Source organism: Triticum dicoccoides, chromosome 2B, assembly GCF_002162155.2.
Source record: "Triticum dicoccoides isolate Atlit2015 ecotype Zavitan chromosome 2B, WEW_v2.0, whole genome shotgun sequence".
NCBI classification, from domain to species: Eukaryota; Viridiplantae; Streptophyta; class Magnoliopsida; order Poales; family Poaceae; genus Triticum; species Triticum dicoccoides.
In genome coordinates this window covers 374814613-374830368 of record NC_041383.1, presented here as the reverse complement: position 1 = coordinate 374830368, position 15756 = coordinate 374814613, and the positions used below count along the sequence as shown (strand labels likewise).

General features: G+C 44.1%; 1 protein-coding gene across 1 annotated transcript; it reads left to right on the top strand.

Moving 5' to 3' along the window:
* Window positions 1–4081: 4081 nt before the first annotated feature.
* On the top strand, window positions 4082–9586 carry LOC119363730 (small RNA 2'-O-methyltransferase-like). Its single transcript, XM_037629100.1, has 9 exons — window positions 4082–4616; window positions 5191–5283; window positions 5914–6371; window positions 6467–6715; window positions 6970–7907; window positions 8003–8154; window positions 8227–8343; window positions 8444–8572; window positions 8870–9586. Exons 1-9 carry the CDS (start codon window positions 4356–4358, stop codon window positions 9305–9307), a joined length of 2835 nt encoding a protein of 944 aa, XP_037484997.1. The 5' UTR covers window positions 4082–4355; the 3' UTR covers window positions 9308–9586.
* The last annotated feature ends 6170 nt before the right edge of the window (window positions 9587–15756 follow it).

Here is a 15756-nt window from a genome sequence, read left to right as displayed (position 1 = left end):
TTTTCACATAGAGCATACCTAGCCAAGATTTTGAAGGAGTTCAAAATGGATCAGTCAAAGAAGGAGTTCTTGCCTTGTAAGGTATAAAGTTGAGTCAGACTCAAAGCTCGACCACGGCAGAAGAAAGAGAAAGGATGAAGGTCGTCCCCTATGCCTCAACCATAGGATCTATAATGTATGCCATGCTGTGTACCATACCTGATGTGTGCCTTGCCATGAGTCTGGCAAGGGGGTACAAGAGTGATATAGGAGTGGATCATTGGACAATGGTCAAAGTTATCCTTAGGTACCTAAATAGGACTAGGGAAATGTTTTCTCGTTTATGGAGGTGATAAAGAGTTCATCATAAAGGGTTACGTCGATTCAAGCTTTGACACTGATCCAGATGACTCTGAGTCTCGAACCGCATACGTATAGTGGAGCGGTCATTTGGAATAGCTCCAAGTGGAGCGTGGTAGCAGCATCTATAGCATGACATAGAGATTTGCAAAGTACACACGGATCTGAATGTTGCACACCTGTTGACTAAAACCTCTCTCACAAGCAAAACATGATCAAACCCCAAAACTCATTAGGTGTAATCACATGGCGATGTGAACTAGATTACTGACTCTAGTGCAAGTGGGAGACTATTGGAAATATGCCCTAGAGGCAATAATAAATTCATTATTATCATATTTCCCGTTCATGATAAATGTTTATTATTCATGCTAGAATTGTATTGACCGGAAACTTAAATACATGTGTGAATATATAAACTACACCATGTCCCTAGTAAGCCTCTACTAGACTAGCCCGTTGATCAAAGATGGTTAAGATTTCCCAACCATAGACATGGTTTGTCATTTGATAACTGGATCACATCATTGGAGAATGATGTGATGGACAAACCCAACCGTAAGCTTAGCAACAGATCGTATCGCTTAGTTATTTGCTACAACTTTCTTCATGTCAAGTATCTATTCCTAAAACCATGAGATCATGCAACTCCCAGATACTGGAGGGATACCTTGTGTGCTATCAAATGTCACTTCGTAACTAGGTGATCATAAAGATGTTGTATATGTATCTCCGAAGGTGTCTGTTGGGTTGGCGTGGATCGAGACTGGGATTTGTCACTTCGTTTGACGGAGAGATATCCCTGGGCCCTCTTGGTAATAGAACATCATAAAGAACTTGCAAGCAATGTGGCTAATGAGTTAGTCATGGGATCTTGTAATATAGAATGAGTAAAGAGACTTGCCGGCAACGAGATTGAACTAGGTATGGAGATACCGATGATCGAATCCCGGGCAAGTAACATATTGCCGGACAAAGGGAATCAGGATTAATCGAATCATTGACATCGTGGTTCAAGCGATAAAGATCTTCATGAAATATGTGGGAACTAATATGGGCATCCACATCCTGCTATTGGTTATTGACCGGAGAGGAGTCTCGGTCATGCCTACATGATTCTCGAACCCGTAGAGTTGCACGCTTAACGTTCGGTAGCGCTAGGGTAGTATTGAGATATCAATATTGGAAAGTCCGAAGGTTAATCGGAGTCCGGAATGGGACCCGTGATGTCACAAGGAGCTCCGAAATAGTCCGGAGGTAAAGATTCATATATGGAAAGTTGTTATCGGGGTTCCGGAAAAAGTTTGTTTTTTTGGGTATTGTACCGGGAAGCTTCCAGAAGGTTTTGGTGGATTCCGGAGGGGTCCAAAAGTCTGTAAAGGGTTTCACCATGTCCCATACAGTAGCATGGGCTGTAGGTGGGGGTGCCCTGGCCTTATTGGGCCAGATGCACCAGCCCCTACAAGGCCCATGCGCCCGGGGAAGGGAAACCCTAAGGGGGAGGGCCCTCCACTTGGCTTGGAGGGCACTCCTCCCCCCAGGCGCTGGCCTGTGCTGTGGGAGGGGGGCTAGGGCGTGCCCCGTCACCCTTCCGGGCTTTCCCTGTCTCCCTTCCGTTACTCATCCCCCATGTTTCGTCAGCGCTTGGTGAAGCCCTGCCGGAATTTCGCTGCCGCCACCACCTCCACCATCACGTCGTCGTGTTGGTTCAGATCTCATCTACCTCCTCTCCCTCACTTGCTGGATTAAGGAGAGGATGTCGACGAGCCATACGTGTGCTAAACTCGAAGGTGCCGTTCGTTCGGCACTAGATCGGATTGGATCGTCAAGAGTACGACTGCATCAATCGCGTTATGACGCTAACACTTTTGGTCTACAAAGAGTATGCAGACACACTCCCCTGTCGCTGTTATACATCTCCTAGATTAGATCTTGGGTGTTTCGTAGATTTTTTTAATTTTCATGCAATGTTCCCCATCACCCGAAGCCACATCACCCCACCGAGCAAAGCCGAATCATCTGCACTAAAACCCGGATCATCCTGACCCGCGACGGCTGCTACGACACAGCCAGACGATCCTGACGGCGCCCGGATCATCCAGACCTCCGACGCCGGATCATCCGAACCACCTCCCGGATCATCCAGACCACCTTCCGGATCATCCAGACCGTTCCTACATGCATGACTTGGACCGAGGCCCATGTACCTCTATCTACCCCTAGACTATATATACTCCTCCTTCACCTATGTTTTAGGGTTATCATTGTGATAATTCAAGATAGAGATAGATATTTTCTCATCCACTTACCCCTACTCCCATGGAGATCAAGGCCTCCATGTGAGAAGATACCCAAAGTGGATTCAAGACCCCTTCATGGGAAGATCCTCCTAGGATTCAAGACCTCTCTCCTCCAAGGATTGGGATGAACTAGCTACCTTATGTATCCTCTTGTGTTTACTTTAGATCTTTGTATCTCCTCTTGTGTATGTGGATTTAGCACATATATGATTTGGATCTTGTTGATTGAGTGATTTTCCTCTCGTGTTCTTCGTTTCTTCCCCCCTCCAGTTTGTGAAAGATTGGCCCTAGGAGTTCCACTCCACATCAGGATCACTTTCCTTCTCCTGGACGAAGATTTCAACATCACCTTTCAGGAGTGGTGTAATTACTTTGGCTTCATCAAGAGATGCGGCCTCATGTAAACTATTGTGAATATCAGGTAAAGTACGTATGTTTCTCTGGAGACTAGCAACGCATTCATTGCCAACCGAGGATGTACGGGATCATAGGAAAATGTCCACCACCAGTACTTGCGCTCTTTGTGGCGCGGTTGACTCCTGGAGACACTCGTTGCTCGAGTGCAACATGACGAGGTGCGTGCGGGCACTTGTTGATGGGGAGTTGGCGGAGCATTTATGCGAGACAACTGAACCTAAGTGCCAAGTAGTGGTTATTCGCGATGATTGATTCATTATCACATGAGGCATTCATTAAGCCGTCAATCACCTTATGGTGGGCACGGAGGAAAGTCATACACGAAGTGGTCTTTAAAGTCCTCCGACCACTCACGAGTTCATTAAAAGATTTATATCAGAATTGGAGATGACAATAGAGAAGGAGACAAGGGTGCCAACTGAGATCAGAAGAACAACGGCGAGGCCTAGAGCACCACCCTGGAGTTATGCAAAAATCCATGTCGATGCAAGCATGGCAAAGTCCGAATTGAGAGGAGTAGCATCCGCAGTGTGCCGAGATGATGTTGGACGATATTTGGGTAGCTCCTCTCTGATTGTCCGGGGAATCATCGATGTAGCTACACTCGAGACAATGGCATGCAGAAAAGTTTTGGCTCTTGCAGAAGACTTGATGATTTAAAAATTTATAATTGCCTCTGACTCAAAGCAGGTGGTGAAACGGCACTAAAAGAGAAACTAGTAGCACTTATGGTTGTATCATTGACGAGATTAAGCAGCGAGCTAGTTTAGTTAATTGTAAATTTAAAATACTGGTGCAGATAGATTAGCTAAGTTTCCAAACACTCTTGATGGGAGGCGATATCTATGGTTCATCCATTCACATGACTTTTTTATACCACTTCATGTGGACTATGATCAATAAAGCTTAGCTATATTAAAATAAATTATACGACTAATATTTTGGAATTTGCAAATTCTTCTAGGTGTTCAACACGCTTGGAACGGAGTACTAGTACTGGTCTTCTCTGCCATAAACCCCACCGCACGGAAGCGCCCCCTCTCACTCAACCCCTCGAGGCCTCGTCTCCTCTTCACGGCTGGGGTTTAACTCCACTAATTCGTGACCCGTCCTTAGATCAAAAATAATAATAATTCGTGACCCATCCTTTCCCCTCCGATTCCATTCCCACCCCTCGGTCGCAAATTCACTCTTTTCCGCTCTCATCCATCGATCGATTCTGCCTGTGGAGGATTTGGGTGCGGCTGCCTGTGGCGGCGGCGAGGCGGCGGGGGTCGATCGAAGCCGAGACGAGTCGCAATGCCGACAGCGACGGCGACGGCGACGCCGACGCCCAAGGCGGTGATCCACCAGCGGTACGGCGCCAAGGCCGTCTACAGGGTGGATGAGGTGCGGGAGGCCGTTGACGGCGTCTGCCCCGGCCTCGCGCTGCCGCAGAGCACTAGGTGCGTCTACCGCTGCCAGCTCGACATCCCGGGGGTGCTCAGCGTCTCCACCCCGGGGACCTTCGTCAGGAAGAAGGACGCCGAGCAGGGCGCCGCGCAGATCGCCATCGAAAAGGTAAACCGGTTAGGGCTGGTGGCGGCGTGGGATTCTGCTTCCTCCCTATGCATGTAGGTTGCCAAGTTTTCTATCGCTGGGGCTTTAGGGTGTGTTTGTAACATTATTAAGCTGTGATTCTATACTGTATAAATATAAACAATATGTAGTGTATGATCCGGGTACTGCGTCTCTCCCTCCTGCAGTCTTACCTGAAAAGGGGGACAAGGACTAGTTGCAATTCTCTAGATTCAGTTGTTTCTTTCTGGCATGCAGTGCCCCATTATGTTTAGGCAGCAATGTTATCTTGTATCTTAGATACGAACATTTGGCTTCTGAGGTCAGTAACCCAGTTTGGAGAATCCATCCTTGGTGAATGAGTTGTGTACTGTAGCCCATCTTTCGTCGCCCTTTCTACTGACAATTCTCATAAACAATGATCAGGAACTTCAGTAAGAAGGTGTGCAATTACGTAGTTCCTTTGTGCGATAGGTTAGGTAGCTAGCTATTTGGCATGTATAACATAGTTCCATGATGTACAATGTTCTTCATGCTATGGACAAGTTATGATAACCATTTGTTTTTTCTATTGTAGCTTGGTATTCAGCCCACATCAAATATCCCTAATACACCCGAAGAAGCTTGGGAGGAACTTATTAGTCGGATATCTTACTTTTTTACAGATGAGGTCCGTATTTTTGCCTGATCTTGGTATTGTATCTTCAAATTTAAGATTTAAGTTATGTACAAATGTAAGTTCATAGGAAGAAAAGTACTCCCTCCGTAAAGAAATATAAGAGCGTTTAGATCACTAAAGTAGTGATCTAAACGCTCTTATATTTCTTTACAGAGGGAGTAGATTGGTATTTTCATGGTGTTGCCCATTTCAGGGGAACTCTATGTTCTCCTCTCCTGGCCCTGGGATCCTTGCATTTGATGGCTAGCTTGTTGTTGTAGTGCATAATTAGTAACTATTGTTAATATTTTTTATAAGACTTTGATAATGAGGACCTTTATTGAAGCGATATATCTTGTTTATGGTTATCTGTCGTAAACGACAGACTGATAGAACATACTGCCAATTTTTTCTTTGGGCACTTTTGTGTTCATGTTTTTACACTCTCTGACAATTCTCTATCATGTCCGAGCACATGTTTCTATATGATTTATCTAAATATAGGTCTTGAAGTCTCAATCATTTTCCCTATGAATTATCGATGTTAATCGAAGCACACATTTATTTGTCTACGATATCCTTCTGAGTTCCGATTATTCAATACCTATTTTAACAAGGCTATACTTCTATGCTTCATTTCAGAACTTCCCCACATCATCTCATCCTCTTGTTGGGCACTTGAGTGTGACACTCAGAAGAACTGGGGACTTCCTTGGAAAGATACCTATTTCAGCTATTGTTGCTTGTGATGTTAAGGTCCATACATTGTGTAAAATTATAGACCCTAAGGCAGAATTTGATCCTCTCTTGGTTCTTTCGATGATCTATAATGCTGCCAAACAATCTCCTGGTGTATCTGTTAGTAACAGAAACTTCTGGATTCAGAGTCAAAGGCCTTATTCCTCTGAGGCTGTTGATTTGGCACTTCAGTGCTGGTCTGGTATTTCAGATCCCATAAGAGTAGAAGCAGTTCTTATTCCTTGTGCGGTGGAGGATGAACCTAAGATGGTAAGTCTTAATATATCAGAGAATGAACATTACATGGGTGATATAGCATTGAAGCTCTCTGCAACTGACTCATCTCATGTCCTTGTCTCAAGGTCAGTACAGAGTCAGTGATTTGTGAAGTCTTGACTTCTTAACCTTTACAGCAAATTGGTTGGGCTGACTGTTTAAAGCATTTTTCTTACTGCAGAACAGTTGACAAAGCATCTTCTGAGATGAGGTTTTATTTCCCAGCTCCGGATGTACAATTTGTTTCTGATTTATCAAAACAATTGGTGGATGATCGTGGAGATCGCAATATGAACTGTGTAATAAATAAGCGAGCTTCCTACATTTCTGGCCAAACAATTTATGGAGATGCAGTTTTGGCAAATGTGGGATACACAAGGAGAGATACAGAACTTCAAACTGATCATGTCAATCTATGTACCTATTACAGGTACAAGCTTGTTGACGGTTTCACTTGTATGCTATATGTTTGCAGCAAGACTGCAATCTGTTATATAAGTGATACACCAGCTAACAATCTATAGGGAATCGTAATCTAGCTGTAGATGCCGGTCATTCATCAGTTTCTCTCCATTGTGTTCTACTTATCTTCATTTTTTAGACTGCTTTTCTCTACCTTTTAGGAACTACCCTTTCTCGCCCTATTTTATATTTTGTTTAGGTAACATGCTTTTGGATCCTCAGGATTCTTCTGAGAAAATTACCTGATGGAATTTACAAGATCTCCAAGGACTCGATTCTTGTGGCAGAGCTTCCGTGTGTTTATACTCGTACCAGTTGGAAAGGCCCCTCTCCACGAGATCTCCTTTGTTCTTTCTGTCGACTCCAGAGGCTATCAGAACCCTATTTCGCTGCCAATAGGGTAAGTGCATCCTGTAATGTCCTAGGATCAGCTGTGGGCTCTGAAGAGATGGGGTCACCAAAAGCAACCGCAGGAAATCAGTGCGCAAATGATGGAAGGATTGCCAAGGAAAACCCAGACATGTTCAAGTGCTCTGTCAAAATATATTCAAAGAAGAGGGACCTTTTACTAGAGTATTCTACAGATTGTAGCTGGAGCAAGGAAACTGATGCTATTCAGAATTCTGCGTTGAAGGTCTTGATTTGGTTCAATCGTTATTTTAAGCAGCTGAACACGCCTGTGGAGAAGCTAAATCTTCCTAAGAGCACTGATGACTTCACGATATATCCGAATATATTTTTACAAGAATTTGCAATGTGCTTATCTGTCTATGGCAAGACAAGTGGTGGTGATTCAAGAACATGCAGCGCAGTTGGATATTTTTCTATGGATACATCATATCAGCAGCTTGAAAGCGGTGCATTTTTAACATACATTGATGGTCAAGATTCTGGCGTTTTTCCATCCCATGGATCGTTGGCTTGCATAAGCTACAGTGTTCAGCTGTTTATGAAGGACAGCAGAAAGAGATATCTCCTAGAAGTCAATAATGAGTTTGAATTTGAGATAGGGGCTGGAGCTGTTAGGAATCAGCTTGAATCATGTGCAACCCAACTCTCAGTTAATCAAAGTGCATGCTTTGTAGATCAACTGTCTGATAGGGATTTGAGCCTGGCTGCAGCTTGTGAGTTGTCACCGGACCTTTCCAAGATATGTAGAGGTGAGCTACCTATATCAATAGCTCAATCTGACAGTTATCTACGATTGTTGGAATCGGGCTTCAACATCCTTTCTACATTTTGAACATCTTTGCAGACAGCTGCGTCTTGGAGTTCTCCGTAAAGGTGTTGCAAGTAACTGAACCTTTAGAAGATAGAATGGAGAAGGCCTTGTTCAATCCCCCTTTATCTAAACAGAGGGTTGAATTTGCTGTTCGGCACATCAACCAGCTGCATGCTACAACATTGGTGAATGTTACTTTCATCCTAGTTCCTTATTTACAAGTATTGGCTTGTCACTGTTAAAGCTGAATTTTTCAGGTTGATTTTGGTTGTGGATCTGGTAGCCTTCTTGACTCACTGTTAGAGCATCCAACAACCCTTGAAAAAATTGTTGGTGTTGATATTTCTCGAAAGGGTCTTACGAGAGCGGCAAAGGTTCAAAGTCATGTTCTAATAATTGTTTACTCTTTGAACCATTTTTTTCCTTTTCAATGATTTATATTTGGATTTGTTTCACCTCTATCTGACATTGCAGAGCCTTCATCAGAAGCTTAGCAAGAAACTCTTGTTACAAAGTAGTGTTCCAACAGCTGTGCTCTATCATGGATCAGTAACAGATTTTGATTCTCGCTTATATGGGTTTGATATTGGCACCTGTCTTGAGGTAGCCGAGTACTCCTTTTGAACTGTTTCTATCTTCTTGTTTGGTTTTGTTATATAAAATGTTATGCTTGGTTTTGTTCTAGAATTGATCTCGGCATATGGGTTGTTCCTGATGTGGATTTGATGTAGAATTACTGTAGGAGTGAACGCGGGAGTTAGTTCCTTTATGTGTAAGACAACATATCTGAAGGACGTTTGTAATCAGTACCCATGCTACATAAAATGTACCCGGAAATGCTTCTACATATCTTGTTGTTTTGTTTAGGGACTTTTTTCGACTAACCGAAGTAAACTGCAGGTGATTGAGCATGTGGAGGAGGACCAAGCAAGTTTATTTGGCAACGTTGTATTGAGTTCATTCTGTCCGGCGGTACTCATTGTTTCCACACCCAACTACGAATACAACCCTATCCTCCAGAGGTCAGCTTTGCCAAACAAAGAAGAGGAGCAGGAACAAGACGCTGGACCTTGCAAGTTCCGCAACCATGACCACAAGTTCGAATGGACGAGGTCCCAGTTCCAGCGCTGGGCTACTGTCCTCGCTGCAAGCCACAACTACAGTGTGGAGTTCAGTGGCGTTGGCGGCTCGAGCAACGAACCTGGCTATGCTTCCCAGATTGCTGTTTTCAGAAGAATGGCGAGAGATCAAGGTGAATCTTCCCGGAACGAGGATGATTCGCATCAACCTTATGAAGTTCTCTGGGAATGGCCTAACGCATCTGTACCGTCTCACTGAGTTTGGGCGGAGGTAACATTACCTGACTCACCGTCCTCCTACCCGAGATGATGAGACTGCTTCTTACTAACTTGTCAGTTCGATACTCCACCCAGAGTGTGTTGCTGGATATCTACCGCGTTGAACTAAATAGTTGCAGTAGCTGCTCCGAACCTATCCGTTGCGATGGCTCTAATCCCTGTAGAAAACTGAATATTCTGTACTGGGCAAAATGACTATTTGACTATTTTTCGCAGCGTGCTTTTGCATGATGAAGAAAGAGTAGACATGGTGCCTCGAGCAAACGGAGGGCGCTTGGCGTCGGTTGATCGATCGGTCTCCCTAGCCGTCGATGGCAGCTGCGTGTATGCTCAGGATCGTAGGTCCCGCTCGTCTCTCGCCACACACCATGCCGCGATTTTTTTTTCCTCCAGCTGTTATGTCGCCCGTCGCAGCAGCACCATCCGCAGTCGCAACATCGGCTTGCCGCTCTCAGCAGAGCTCCGCGCTTGCTTCTTTGGCATTTTCGACGGTGCTCCTCCATCAATTGTTACGTTGCCCATGATTTGTCATCGCAACAGCACCACTCGTGGTCGCAACACCGTGGGTTGTTGGCCATGATTTGTCATCGCAACTGTTTTAACTAGAGAAAGAGAAAGACAAGAGATAGAGATGTAAAGTGAATGGTTATTCTCATTGACGATGGGATTACACATATATATAGCCCTTGAAGGGGGTGTGTCCGAAGGGACATGAGGCAACCGCCTTTGTCAGAAAAAGCAGGGATTAATAGGATTAATTAAATCCTAACAGCAACAGCACCACTCGTGGTCGCAACACTGTGGCTTGTTGCCTATGATTTGTCATCGCAACAACACCACTCGTGGTCGCAACACCGTGGCTTGTCGCTCAGTAACGCGAACACATAAATCTCATTGATACAAGTATTGGCATAAGACTATACGGATATATAAATTCATCATTTTGAAAAAGTGTCAATGTGGGGATATGTTTTACTATTTTTTAATCCAATCAACATGTTGAACATGCACTCTTTGCATATACGTATATAGGTCTTCTCGCAAGAAAAAATATAGGTCTAGGTTTTGTACATTGCACCTGTCATGTCTCTCTCCCCTCTGCAATTTGTTGTATCTTGGAAGACAAGACACCAGACGCACCCCCTTTATCTATATATGTGCGTAGTGCACGATCAGTGGAAATTATCGATGCACACAATCCCTCTCCTCCTAACTTACAAAACATAAAGTATAGAGTTGAATTCAGAATGTCAATTGTCACCTCTGTACATGCTTGGATTCCATGGCTCCCTGCCTCCTTCAGCAAATTAGTAGAACCTCTAGAGTAACTACTCAAAACAACATGATCACATTAGTTACATTTCCATTTAGTGTTCTCCCCTCCAAGTGATTTCTCTATAATACATGTGACATGAAGCATCCTACGGTCATCCCTATGGACACGTCATCGTCATCCGAGGCACGAGTGGACCGATGACAAGAGCTCGTGCAAGAGCAATCAAATCCAAGGTTAACTTGCTACTCTTTGGACCTTCACTTTCCGCATGTGAGACATGACTACTACCTCAAATGTGCGTGCTATGCATGATCAGGAACTAATTGAAAAAACACGACCGACGAACACCGGCCATCCGACACTCGTCAGCCACCGGATGACCGACCATGGCCGAATATCTGGTGCCACATGTCCAACGAAGAAACGTCGAAAATTTGACGACTTCCAGACGTCGGGACGCCCGCAAGCCATCGGACGACCGGAACCCACCAGACGTCCGGTACCTTCCTGCGTGCAGAGACTCGGGCTGAGGCCCATGTACCCATCTCTCCCACCAGACTAATATACTCTTCTCCCACCTCGAGTTAGGGTTAGCAAAGTCTAGAGCTCATTTAAGATAGAGCTTTGCTCATCCATTTACCACTCCCATGGAGTTCAAGACCTCCATGTGAGAAGATCCCCCAAGTGGATTCAAGACCCCTTTCATGGGAAGATCCTTCTAGGATTCAACACCTCTCTCCTTCAAGGATTGGAATGAACTAGCTACCCTTTGTACCCTCTTGTGTTGACTTTGAATCGTTGTATCTCCTTATGTGTATGTGGATTTAGCGTATGTGTGTAGGATCGAAAGTATGCCTAGAGGGGATGGTGATTAGACTACTTGACCAAATAAAAATCTAGCCTTTTCCCAATTTTAAGTCTTGGCAGATTTTAGCAACTTAGCACAAGTCAAGCAATCAACCTACACATGAAATTCTAAGAGTATAGCAGCGGAATGTAAATCATTGCATATGAAGGTAAAGGGAGGAGTTTGGAGGGAGCAAACACAATGTTGACACGGAGATTTTTGGCGTGGTTCCGATAGGTGGTGCTATCGTACATCCATGTTGATGGAGACTTCAACCCACGAAGGGTAATGGCTGCACGAGTCCACGGAGGGCTCCACCCACGAAGGGTCCACGAAGAAGCAACCTTGTCTATCCCACCATGGCCATCGCCCACGAAGGACTTGCCTCACTAGGGTAGATCTTCACGAAGTAGGCGATCTCCTTGCCCGTACAAACTCCTTGGTTCAACTCCACAATCTTGACAGAGGCTCCCAAGTGACACCTAACCAATCTAGGAGAAACCACTCTCCAAAAGGTAATATATGGTGTGTTGATGATGAACTCCTTGCTCTTGTGCTTCAAATGATAGTCTCCCAAACACTCAACTCTCTCTCATAGGATAGGATTTGGTGGAAAGATGATTTGAGTGAAAAGTAACTTGGGGAAGGCTAGAGATCAAGATTCAAATTGTAGGATTGGAATATCTTGGCCTCAACACATGAGTAGGTGGTTCTCTATCAGAAAATGAATGTTGGAAGTGTAGTCATGTTCTGATGGCTTTCCCCCATGAATGAGGAGAGGGTGGAGGGGTATATATAGCCTCCACACAAAACCTAACCATTACACACAATTTACTAAACTCGGTGGGAACGAATCAGAAACTCGGTCAGACCGATTTAGTTCATAATGTGACTGTTAGGCATTTCGGTGGGACCGACATGTCAACTCGGTGGGACCGATTTCTTTAGGGTTAAGGCATAACGTAATCTCGGTGGGACCGACTTTGGTAATAAGCTAACCAGAGAGTTTGCCAGGCAAACTCGATGGGACCGATTCGCTCATCCCGGTGAGACCGAAATGTAATGAAGGGAAACAGAGAGTTTGCAATCCCATCTCGGTGAGACCGAGATCCCTATCGGTGAGATCGAAGTGACTAGGGTTTCTAGCAGTTGCTATGTCAAATGAACACGGTGGCGTGGGATAGATCAAATCGGTGGGGCCGAGTTTGACTTTTGGTTTGGGACATATGTGGATATGAGAAAGTGGTTGAGGGTTTTTGGAGCATATCATTAAGCATTTTGAGCAAGCAAACCATTAAGCAACACCTCATCCCCTTTTAATAGTCTTGGCTTTTCCTATGGACTCAATGTGATCTTGGATCTCTAAAAGTAAAATGTAGAGTCTTCAGCTTTAGAGCTTGAGCCAATCCTTTGTCCTTAGCATTTTGAGGGGTCCACATTCCTAATCCATGCCATGCCAATCATTCAACTTTCCTGAAATATTCATCTTGAAATAGCATTAGTTCAATGAGCTATTTGTTGTTAATCATTACCAAAACCACCCAGGGATAGTTGCACTTTCAATCTCCCCCTTTTTGGTAATTGATGACAACATATAGATCAAAGCTTCGACAAATGATAATAAGATTGAAATACATCGTCGCTTTGAGAAGTATGTGATAAGCAAGAGCTCCCCCTAAATTTGTGCATTATTTAAGTTTTGCTTTTGAATGCAAATGCACAATCGATTAGTATCATGGGTTACTCTTCCATGTCACATACATCTTGGTGGAGCGCTCAAAATGATATCAATTAAAAGCATGCACTCATCACCAAGCAAAGTGAATGATCATATATGGATATAAGAGATAGTATCATCCAGACAACCATTAAAGTAGCATATGACCAAACACATGATCATACAAGTATCTCACATAAGGACATAAGGTATGAAACAATCACACAATAAAGTTCAACCAAACAAGTAGCAAGAGAGACAAAAAAAGCAACACTCTCTCTCGAAGCCTATGATCTATACATATTTCTCCCCCTTTGGCAACAAGTTACCAAAAAGTTCAAATATTCATAGTGCTATGCATCTCTTAGGCTTGGTCTCCGTGAGGTAGTGTAGAGATGACTCCAAGGACGAAGGCTTTTGTCGATGTAGCTGGAGCTGCTGGAGTGGCTGCTAGAGGTGGCACTGAAGTTGTAGCTGCTGGTGCTAATGTAGTAGCCCTAGTATCAGGTACTGGCACTGCAGCTGACCTCTGACCTCTTGGCACATACTGAAAAGCTTCTGTAGTTGCCTTTCCTTTCTTCTCCTCTACTTCCTCTTGGAGCTGCTCAACTACTGTCTGTATCTCAGTGACTTTCATATCAAGATCATAGAATTTTTGTTCAATGATCCTTTCCAAGCTCTCCTAATTTTGAGTCAGGGTGGCCAAGCCCTTCTCAATCCTCAAGGTAGATTGGATTAGAAATCCAAGTTGATCTTGTTTGCTCTTCAAGAACACTTGAGATGCCTCTTCAGCACTTGGCATCCTTGCAACTTTTTCTGCCTTTGCTTTTGCTCTCTTCTCTTGTGCTTGCACTGATGAAGGTTCATTCTCATCCATGACAACTGTGTTGTCTTCAAATTCTGGCTTGAGAGGTAAGTGCTCCTTGTCCAACAAGTAAGTGCCTGTGCCCATCTTTGAGTTGATGAGCACCTGAATGTGTGGAGCATACCCACAAGACCTTTTCTAGTCAACAGATGTCCTCTTGATTGTCTCTACAACCAGACTCATGACCTTGAATTTTTGAGGGACATAAAAAATGTGCAGCAAGTTGATTGAATGTCCTTTTATCATCCTATGATCTCCAGATTTGGGCAATAGAGTATGCCTTAAGATGGTGTTGATAGTAGGCAGACCAGACAACAAGTATTTCACTGAGCCCAACTTATGAGTTTCTAGGGCTTCATCAGGAATTTCCTTATACGTACTTGCCATGGAGTTGTGGTCTTTCTTATTCTTGGCATACACATCCAAATCATCCTCATGGTCTTCTGGAGCATTGATCAACTTTTCCCATTATTCAACAGTTGACTGGTACCATGTACCTTCAGACATCCACAATATCCTTCCATCTGGATAGAAATGAGCAGTGGAGTAGAATTGCATGATCAGCTCATCATTCCATTTGGTGAGCTTCTGTCCAACAAACTTGTCAACTCCACAAGCTTTGAAGCTGTCATATACACCTGGAAAGTGATCTTCATTCTCTTTGATATATTCCCAATCAACTCATCTCATATCACAGACAATTGGCTTCTTGTTAAGAAGAATGGTCTCATAGAAGTCTTGCTGTTCTTTGGTGTGGAATCTATAGTCCACAGTAGTTCTCCTTCTCACAGCATAAGGATCATTTTTCCTCCAAAGTCTCAGACATGTATCCTTTCTGATGTTCATGTCCTCTGCCACTGGATGAGTGTCATTGTGGTCTGGAATCTTTGGTTTGAGCTTTCTCAGCACTTGGGCTTCAGCATCTTCTTCATCAACTTCAGGCACTGGGGCCTCGTTCTTCTCTTCAGCTAGGATGTTTCTGGTGCTTCTCTTGGGTGCAGACTTGGTGGTTTGAGCAGCAGCTTTGGGCTTAGATGCAGCCCTTGACTTGATTGCATCTCCCATAAGCTTTTGTGACTTGGGTGCTGGTGCAGTATCTTCTTCCTCTTCCTCTTCTGAATCTCTTACCGTAGTTGACTTTCCAAGAACTTTTGCAGTTGTGGTTCTTGCCCTCTTCTTCTTCTTGCCATCTCCAGCTGCCTCACCATCATCTGATTCTATTGTGAATTTCATGGTTTCTCCTGTGGCAACTTTCCTTGGCTTGGATGTTGGGACTCTCCTTGCTGGTGCCTTCTTGTTCATACCAAGCTTTGTTGTAGCAGGAGTGCCATACTCTTTATTTTGCACTTTCTTCTTTGAGGTGGCCTCATCCTCAACAGCAACATAGTCCTCATCTTCAGAGTCTGAGGTTCTTTTCTTCCTTGTTCTAGTGGCTGCCTTGGGCAAGTTACTTGGTGTGCTCCTCCTGCCCTCATCATAGCTGCTTGAGGTACTAGTGCCCTCACTCATTTTCACTTGCTCTTCAGATTTATTCTGGCTATCACTCTGGTCAGACATCTTGTCAGGCAAAATAACAGCAAACCTTGTGAATAGATTTAGATGAGGTAGAGTAGATGAGCATCACAAAGTGCAGAGATTTTTGCAAAACAAATGAGTCAAAAACTTAGTTTTAGTTCTCTACTGAAATGATTTCGGAGCTACCAAATTGATAAACTCCGTGATAC

Bases quoted from the DNA above. Each gene is read 5' to 3' on its own strand.
- LOC119363730 (XM_037629100.1), top strand. From the start codon at position 4,356: ATGCCGACAGCGACGGCGACGGCGACGCCGACGCCCAAGGCGGTGATC. The intron at 5,284-5,913 runs GTCCGTATTTTT...GCTTCATTTCAG, and splicing joins CTTACTTTTTTACAGATGAG to AACTTCCCCACATCATCTCA. The intron at 8,155-8,226 runs GTGAATGTTACT...TGAATTTTTCAG, and splicing joins AGCTGCATGCTACAACATTG to GTTGATTTTGGTTGTGGATC.